This window comes from Phoca vitulina, unplaced genomic scaffold (genome assembly GCF_004348235.1).
Source record: "Phoca vitulina isolate PV1807 unplaced genomic scaffold, GSC_HSeal_1.0 scaffold64, whole genome shotgun sequence".
Lineage (NCBI taxonomy): Eukaryota > Metazoa > Chordata > Mammalia > Carnivora > Phocidae > Phoca > Phoca vitulina.
Genome location: NW_022589767.1, coordinates 1,994,166 through 2,003,904, shown reverse-complemented (window position 1 = coordinate 2,003,904; position 9,739 = coordinate 1,994,166). Strand labels below are relative to the sequence as shown.

General features: G+C 43.2%; 1 protein-coding gene across 1 annotated transcript in view; it reads left to right on the top strand.

The window, feature by feature from the left end:
* Nucleotides 1-3,300: 3,300 nt before the first annotated feature.
* GPRC5D (G protein-coupled receptor class C group 5 member D) overlaps nucleotides 3,301-9,739 on the top strand; it is an 8,349-nt gene continuing 1,910 nt past the window's right edge. The window contains exon 1 of the mRNA XM_032391770.1: nucleotides 3,301-4,195. Coding sequence (XP_032247661.1) covers nucleotides 3,301-4,195 — 895 coding nt within the window. The remainder of the gene's footprint in view (nucleotides 4,196-9,739) is intronic.

Genomic DNA, 9,739 nt, shown 5'->3' with positions numbered 1-9,739 from the left:
TCTGTTTCCAGCAGGTGACCTTGAGGGAAGGGTTAGACTCGGTGACCTTCCAGCTCTGTTTCTGGAAGGAGACAACACAAATGGGTGTTTGGCAAAAGGCTTTTGACCTCTTGACTGTTTTGTCTTCATCTTTATTGGACTTGTTGTAATCAATATACTTTGATTCATCAAAGCCAAATCTGAGCTGCTTGGTGTGTGTTGTTGCTACATAAAAGCCAAAAGAAAAGAGACGTGAGTAATATGGATGTGTGTAGGCAAAGGGAACCCTCGTTTATTTAAGGCCTAGCAGCAGATGGGTTAATTCCATGACCCCAGATTTTAGAAGAGCAGTAATTAGTACCTGAGAGGAGCTCTTTTATCTAAGGTGCTCAAAGGGCTTTGTGGTCATTAACCCATTAATTCACCTGCCTCAAGCCATCAGGAGGTCAGGAAGAATCTCCGTAGAAGACAAGCATGCCAGAAATGGAAACATCACCACAGTGAGGAGTGGCCATGAGTAACTAGCTGGAAGGAAGGAGGAGGGGGAAGGGGTCACCAGAACAGTTCTCTTGGAAGAATTAAATGGAAAATCCTCTGCTGTTCTACAGACAGCAGTTTAACCACTCACTAGGCTCTTTGAGTGATTTCTCATGGATGTCACATTTCATCATCTATTTGGAAAATCTCTTTACCCTTAATGTAAACCTTAGATTAGCTTTTACAGCTTCTGACAAACCACAATTATGCCTAAAGCAAGTAAAGGAGAGGACTCTCCTCCCTAAAATATTCTTCTCTCAAAGGGGAAAAAAATGGCTCTTTAAAGTGGAGGAGTCTCTAAAGATAGAACACCACTTCAGAATGAATTTGTCTGGGGTTTGTTAAGGTCCTGACTTATTTGCAGGTGGTTTCCATTAAAAAGCATCTGTTGGAAAACCACACTGCTAAAACATACCTTCACAAGGCCTGGAATTCGGTCCTTAGACTCCCTCCTTCAACCGAACAGTCCACCCATCACCTAGGAGGTGCTCCCCTGGGGGCCAGGTGCTATGAGGGCATAAAATGTGGAACCTGACCCTCCCCCCACAAGCAGCTATAAATTGAATCAAGGGGATGAGGCTAATACAAATAAAATAAATTAGTAAATTTACTACTTATTACTATTTTAATTCATTTATTAATTTATTAAAAATTAATTGATGCAAATAAAATGGGCAGAAAATATGGTTTCCATAATTGTGAACAACACAGACCCAACATGCGGTGAAGGTGGTGGTAGGAGGTAATCGGTGAGGGCTGCAGAGATCAGGGGAGGCAGGAGAGCTCACAGAGGAGATAAGAGCTAAATCTTAGAGATAGGGGAAGTATTTGGTTAGGAAACGGGATCAGTGAGAATAAAGCAAAAGGCAATTCAGGCCATGGACAACATCTAAGAGAAGGTAAGCAGGTGGCAACTTCTTTTCTTTATGATGCAGTAGGAAAACCAACCTGGACAAACCATAGGGCCGGGAGACCTGAAAGAAATATGTTGGATGAGAAAGATAAGGCCAGATCACAGGGGTGACTTGAAACCAGACTAACAGGTACTGGTTTGGGGTATCTGGAAGTCTTCTGTCAAAATGCAAATATCCAGGAAAAAACCAAGGAGTAAATTGGGGTGGGGAGTGTGGGGGTGCAGTCAGTATAGGCTGAACACGACTATGTGCTCTCTTAGACGCTGTAGCAGGGGAAACAGAATTTGTTATACCAATATCAGCTGGTAAATTCAACTGTGAGTTCTATCTTGGGCCCTGGGAGGGATGCCCCAATGGAATGAAACCCAGAACAAGTGCGTTCTGACAGGGATGAGGAGAGGAAGGATAAAGGGAAATTACACCGAAGCCTTCGGCATTACCAGGAAGAGCTGGTCCAGGTAGGGGCCCACATTTGAGGGACAGCCAAAGCCTGAGAAAAGACTTCCAATGGAGAGGGAAAGGGAGTAGAAGAGAAGACAAATTTCCCCTAACTCACAATTTTGCCAATTACTGGCCCTTCTAATGCACATGACCCTTCTTTATGGCCCAGTAAAACTCTTATTCCTTTGTTGAACGGATGCTCTTTTGGCTCTCACAATCAAAAATCGAGCTGTAGGGAAGACTCCAGAGAGGGCTCTTTGGGAGTAGGTGAGAAGAAGAATGAAGTGTCCCCATATAAGACCAACTGAGGGCCTCTTGAGGCTTCCTAAACACAGTGGAGTCTATGGAGAGGAAGCAGTCTTCCCTAAAGTCACCTTCAGGACCCCCTAAGGCCAAGGTGCCTCTGGTCAGCAATAGAATAGAAAATAATTGTTCTCACCAAAGAAACCTCTGTAGAAAAGTTGCTGGGAAACTGGAATAGGTGTGTCTTTCTGACCTTCCGGTTCTTTTTATAGGCCTTGCAGGACCTGAGTGAGAGCCTCCACTCCTTCCGCCCATTTGGGGAGAGATTAAAGAAGCTGAGATTGTCTCCTTCTTACTCATTGGCAGTTACTACCTCGCAGCCAGCAGAGCCTCAACTTCCAGCGTGGACACAGAGAAGGTAAGTCAGAAAGAAGGGGCCATGCCCGTAGCTATAAACCTGGATGGCTCCAGCCATCTGGCTTGGAAATAACTGTAGAGGAATCGAGCTAGGAGTATTCAGTTGCAAGGTACTTTTTTTCCTCACAAATAGGTGGGATTTTTTTCCCTAGGCAACCTCAGGGAAGACATAGATTTTGGTGCTCAACTGTTGAAAAAGTTATCTGAAGGCAGGAATAATTTTGTATAATTCTTTGATGAACAAAGAGTAGATATTTAGCAATAACATGTTGTGTTGGATTGACTTAGATTAAAAGAAGGAACAGCCATTAGAACTACAAGGAAAAATGATCTGCCTGTCTCCTTCAGGCAGTGCGGCAGTGTCTTGAATGGTCCAACGATCCATTAATGTTGGCAACCTTTGTTCTGGAGTCTGGTATAACTGGAATCTCGTCGACCAGGCAAAAGTTGTCACACACCCCATTTTATGAAAAAGATTCTGCCTTGGGTTTCAAAAAGCCTTGGTACAGACTGTGACATGAAAATGGATGACATATCTGGAACCTTCAAGTGAAGAGTGTTCTGCTTTTCCCGGCAAGAGGGAGCTAGGAGAGTTTTAAGGGTTTGATAGTTTGGGGCTCTTTCATATTTGGGAATGAGAGACATTATGGTGCCCACACAGGACTAGCCAACAGGCATTCCTCTGTAAGGATGTAGTCAGAAGTTTGTCTCATTTTTCTTTTGCAGGGAAACAGAAGTCCATTCTCGTGAGGTCCACCCACAAGTCACCATGTATGAGGACTGTGTCAAGTCCACTGAGGACTATTATTTCGTCTGTGACAACGAGGGAGCATGGGGCATTGTTCTCGAGTCCCTGGCAATAATCGGCATAGTAGTCACAATTATACTACTCTTGGCGTTTCTCTTCCTCATGCGAAGGGTTCAAGACAGCAGCCTGTGGAATACCCTCCCCACTCAGTTCCTCTTCCTCCTGGGTGTGCTGGGACTCTTTAGCCTCGCATTTGCCTTCATTGCTCAGTTCAATCAGCAAACTGCCCCCGTACGCTACTTTCTCTTTGGGGTTCTCTTTGCTCTCTGTTTTTCATGCCTCTTGGCTCATGCCTCCAACGTGGTGAAGCTGGTTCGGGGTAGAGTCTCCTTCTGTTGGACGACAATTCTGTGCATCGCTATTGGTGTCAGCTTGTTGCAGGTCATCATTGCCATTGAGTATGTGACTCTCATGATGACCAGGGGTATGATGTTTATGCATATGACACCCTGTGAGCTCAACATGGACTTTGTCGTACTCCTGGTCTATGTCCTTTTCCTGATGGCCCTCACATTCTTTGTCTCCAAAGCCACTTTCTGTGGCCCATGTGAGAACTGGAAGCAACATGGAAGGCTCATCTTCGTCACCGTGCTCATCTCCATCATTATCTGGGTGGTGTGGATCTCCATGCTCCTGAGAGGCAACCCACAGCTCCAGCGCCAGCCCCAGTGGGATGACCCTGTCATCTGTATTGCCCTGGTCACCAATGCCTGGGTTTTCCTGCTGCTGTACATCGTACCCGAGCTCTGCATTCTCTACAGATCGAGCAAGCAGAACTGCCCTTTACCAGGCAACACCTGCCCAGCCCCACCCTATCAATGCAGCTTCAGAGTGGAGAACCAGGAACTCTCACGAGGTACTTTCCCAGGGGACTCGGGGAGCAGGGAGGCTCTCCTGTGGGAGAAACAGGAGAGAAATCAAGAAACAGGATGAAACAAGAGGGAGCAATAAGGGAAGGGTCACAATTTAGGTGGGTGACTTAAGAGCTCTGGCATGGAGATAAAGACACCCAGAATTAATGTTAAACTTTTATGAGAAATCGGTGCTTCCAAATACAGAGATTTGTGGGGAAGAGGCCAAGACAGAAATGAATCAAAAGCCCTAAATAAAGAGGGTGTGGCTCTGAGTGCTCACGCTGGGTAAAGAAAGGCACCCCCTATAAAGTCAGTTAACCAGCCCCAAATTAGGCTTGGACCATGCAATTGCATAACATATGATGCTAAGTCCAGATGTTTTGGCTATCAAGGGCACAAGTCAATCCCGGCAACAGTGATTGACTTTTTTTTTTTAATTTAAGTCTTGAAGTTAATTTGCCCAAACATCATAATAAACTGATTCATAGGACTCATTACCTCATTAACATCACAAAGCCCAATAACTTCTGGATTTCTACTTTTCAAACCATTCACTGCTTGAAAGCCTTCAAGGTTTACAAAAAGTGACAGGAAGAGCCATTGAATCAGAATTCTAATAAAGGTTCAGATGTGTCATCATTAAGAGAAATAAAGCAACTTACTTATGTGACATTTTCATAAAAATTTCTGGTCAGATTTTTATTGTTATGTAAGACCAAGCCACCTGACTATACTTTGCTAATGAATAAAATACATTAACCATGACAACAAAAATGCTTGGACACTAACAACCTGGAGGAAATAATGGCTAATTCTGGTTATCTAGAAATATGTCAAAACACGTTCATTCCTTTCTGAAACATCTGGCCTATTATTCATAACCCAATATCGTAGTTTTACATCAATTTTTATGTCTTAATAGGCATCTGATTCCTCACAATTTATTTCTAATGTGCAAAAATTATGTTATTTTAAATATTGTATAGCACACATAATGTTCACCAGGCTCAAAAAAATTAATAGAAGCCTTCCCTTTAAGTGCATACCCGTTGCTGAGCTGTAGTCTATGGCTAATTACACATTCAAATTAAATGCTGTTCAGATAGATGCATCCATTAATTCTTTTCAGTGCAGTTGACAGAGAGTTGGAAATTGACACTCAACATCCTTCCTATAACAGTTTTTCTTTGCTTGTTGATGGTTTATCATCAGATCACTAAGGTTTGTGGCAGAATTGCAGAGTTGATCCCGGAAACTACTTCTCAAAGTTCTCATCATCAGATAGGATAAAACTTCTTGTGTCTGTTTTATTGTTGTCGTATGTTTCCAGGAAAGAAAAGTCAGAGAGAAAGAGAGAGAGGAGTTCTCAGAGTTTTATAATACCCCAAACATACCAGGATTTGTAACAATCAATATTCCATACCCCTGAACACAAGTGTTTCAAGCGTTCTCAGGAATGTCTTGGTGGCAGAGCAAGGGCGTGCAAAAGCACGTTTCCTGGTGCTATCCTTGTTGCTCGTGCATGGTTAGAAAACCCATTTCTGAGCAGGAAATGGCCTGCCAGTGACAGTCATTGTCAATGTAGTTAGATGTTTTACTACAAAAAAAAATCAATGAGTAAAGAACATACAGATCGCTCTCCAAATTGGGCAGAATAACCAGAAACTTAAACTTGGATAACAGAATCAGAATTTAAGTTACCTGGGAAAAATGCAAATATCAAAAATTAGAAGAATGGGGGCGCCTGGGTGGCTCATTCGTTAAGCATCTGTCTTGGGCTCGGGTCGTGATCCCAGCGTCCTGGGATCGAGCCCCGCATCGGGCTCCCTGCTCGGCAGGAAGCCTGCTTTTCCCTCTCCCACTCCCCCTGCTTGTGTTCCCTCTCTCGCAATGTCTCTCTCTGTCAAATAAATAAATAAAATCTTTAAAAAAAAATTAGAAGAATGATTAACACTCAGTACAAAATACAGGATTACACCAAGCTCGGAAAAACATACAACACAAGATAGATAAGAGCCAGACAAGTAGAGTGTGATAACAGGAACCTATAAAACCCTAAGTGTGTCCTGTAGGTCACAAGCTGGCAAGAGGAAAGCAGCTTACTACTGTCTTTGTTTTCATTGGCTCAAAAAACAGTCACAGTACCGTATCAACAGACATGTGGTCCGCAAGAACAATCAGGCTGTTGTACTCGGCATTGGTCAGTCTCCAAGGAGAATACCCATTGCAGTTCTGGGATCCGCCAGTGAGAAGTGTGGGGAACTTGGGGAGGCTAAGGGAGAACCACAAAGATAATTAAAGAGTTATAACATCCGACCGATGTGGAAAGGTTAAGACAGTGAAACAGGTGGTAGTTTGTAATGTGCCTTCGTCATAGACTATTCAAGTTCTCTCTCTAAATTCTGTACCAAAACATGACATTTTGTTCGACTGAGTCCATGAGGCATGCATTTGTCATGTGACTCTTCTGATGAATACCGCTTGTAGTTGTGACTCCGGTCACATAATTATTTGATTTACCACTGGGTTGTGGGACCAGAATCATTCATCTGAAAGAGTAAGACAAGTGGAGTTAGCAGGGAATTTCACAAGTATGAAGACCTCTCTCGAAGAAGCTGTTGTCCTGTTGCCTTCTGTTTCCAACTAAAGACAACGTGTAGAAATAACTCAAACCAAGGCATGAAGGATTTAGATTAAAAGTGAAAATAAGAGTTGGTAAACACTGAAATAGATCTGCAAAGGGGATTAAGGACTCCATTTCCCTGTGAGTCTTTCAAAAGAAGATTAGGCTTCATCTCCCTGAAGTGGCTTATGGACTTAATTCCTAGATTTAAAAACATCAGGGTGGAGAATGAAAATGCATTCAGGCATGTTACTACAGGACCCCAAACAAATAGGCATAAATATTCTTTGCCCTCTATTATAAATGCGTTCCTAGAAAGCTGTATATTGATTGCACTTTTCTATTTTTTTTTTCCATTCAGTACGTGCCCTCTTTAATACCCATCACCAGGCTAACCCATCCCCCCCACCCCCCCTCCCCTCTAGAACCCTCAGTTTGTTTTTCAGAGTCCATCGTCTCTCACGGTTTGTCTCCCCCTCCGATTCCCCCCCTTCATTCTTCCCCTCCTGCTATCTTCTTCTTTTCTTTTTTTTTTTTTAACATATAATGTATTATTTGTTCCAGAGGTACAGGTCTATGATTGATTGCACTTTTTAAAAAATCCATTGCCTTTTTAACTGAGAATTCTAAATGCAATATAATTTGTGGAGATCTTAAATATGGAATATCAGCCACAATTCTCTTTTTTTACGGAGGGAAAGCTCCTGTTCGGATTATCGCTTACTTTATCTGCTTTAGTGTACTTAGGATATTGTTATGTCAAGTTTGCTAAAAGCAAGACCCATGTATATTTTAAACTATCACATTGCTATGGGCATTTTTTTCTGTCCATTGTTTGAAGGTATACAGACAAACCTAGTATGATTCTTTTTGAAGGTATTAAGACAAAAATAACAAGTCTATGCAGTGTAAACGGGGGTCAATAACTATAAAATGATGTGAACCAAGAGAATGTTCTTGCAAACTTAGGTCCATCAGGTTATTTTCATTATAGCAAATGCCAGGTTATATATATATATATATATATATATATATATGTAAAGGAATTTTTTAATTTATTTATTTGAAAGGGACAGAGAGCATGAGCAGGGGGAGGGGCAGAGGGAGAAGCAGACTCCCCGCTGAGCAGGGACTCCAACAAGGGACTCGACCCCAGGACCCTGGGATCATGACCTGAGCTGTAGGCAGACGCTCAACCGACTGAGCCACCCAGGTGCCCCACAAATACTAGCTTTTGTTGGACAGCCTTTTTTGATAATTCTCAGTATTTTTTTTTCTTCAAGGCACGCCCCCTTCCTAGAAGAAACCCAATTTCAATGGTCCCAAGCAGTGTAATTTTTGTTTGTTCTTTTGCAGGAACAAATCCAAAAACTGCTGTTTTATCACCCTCAGGAGCTACAGGTTACAAAGAGAAAAGTGGCATAAAGTAGGGAAGAGGACAGTGAGTCTGGGCAAGACTTGTTTGGTCTGAGGACAGATAAGGCAAGCATTCAACATTTCTAAAGATGCAGGGAACGTGAGGTGATTGGGCAGCAGGGGCAACAGAAAGAATGCAGAATCTGGGTGCCCTGGCTTTGAGGCTCAGATCTGCCTCCTGCCAACTTTGAGGCCAAACCAAGCTCCTTAACCTCTAGGAGCTCAGGCTCCTTGTTTTTAAATGATGGTTATAATGTCCCCACCTCCTCCCTGTATAAATGGAAGGTCTTCCTTACTCAACTCGGATTTCATACCATGAGGTGGTTGCAGGATTAATAGAAACACTCAGCCTTTTGGTAAATCCATGAGCAACAACTAGTGCTGGAGAATTCTGGAGAAGGAGGCTTCCCTAATTTATGATCTGGTCTGATGAGAATGTTGGATGAATGTTGGTCACCAAGGAGCTGAGCGTGAAGGAGTCTCATTATGCCTCGAGGAACAAAGTTAAGCCAAGAATTCAGTTTATTCTGCCATGAAGGAAGGAAGGGCATTTCATATTTCACAGGATCCAATCCTCTAAAAAATCCCAGTAGGAGGATGATGTCAGAGCATCAGTTATGACCACAGCACCGGCACCCCCGTGGATGTTAATATGCAAAGTACAGCACTATGGTGTTTTCTGTACATCATGCCCTATTCGAAGGGCCTTGTATGTATTGATTGACTTAATCTTCAAGACAAGACTATGAAAAGATTTACTATTATGATCATCATTATCTTTCTTTTATTCCCATCAGGAAACAAAGGCAACCAAAGGTTAAGGAACAGGGCCCTAGGTCACATGGCTAGCAAGCGAGAGAGCCGCTAAGCATGAACACTCGGGGCGCGGCCACATCTGTGACCATCAAACAACGAATATGATGGAATGGGGGCCTGGCCTTAGAGCACACTTGGCTCCTGTCTTCATAGAGCCTGCAGTCTTGTCAGGGAGCCTGACATTAAACAAATAACCGTGCATGTGATTATTCTATGACAGGAGAAAATGGTCTCTAGGGATCTTTTTTATCATGTCTGGTTTTTTTAAGCTGAACCAAAGCTTGGAGAGTATCAAGCTTGAAGGGACTTTAGAGGTGATCTAGGTAAGGCCTTTTATTTTCCTGTGGAGGACAGTGAGGTACGCAAGGTCACACAGGTAATACTACGGGAGCAAAGACCTTGACGCACTACGAGCAGCGCTCTTTCTCTAGAAGGTGACGACCAATGCTCAGCCTCTCCAATCACTAACCACAGATGTGCCTCTCCTGAAAACACAGACGTTACCCATAGCCAACCTTCCTCAGACGCTTTAAAAACACTTTTTTAAAATCATAGATTTAGGGGCGCCTGGGTGGCTCAGTCGTTAAGCGTCTGCCTTCGGCTCAGGTCATGATCCCAGGGTCCTGGGATCGAGCCCCGCATCAGGCTCCCTGCTCAGCGGGAAGCCTGCTTCTCCCTCTCCCACTCCCCC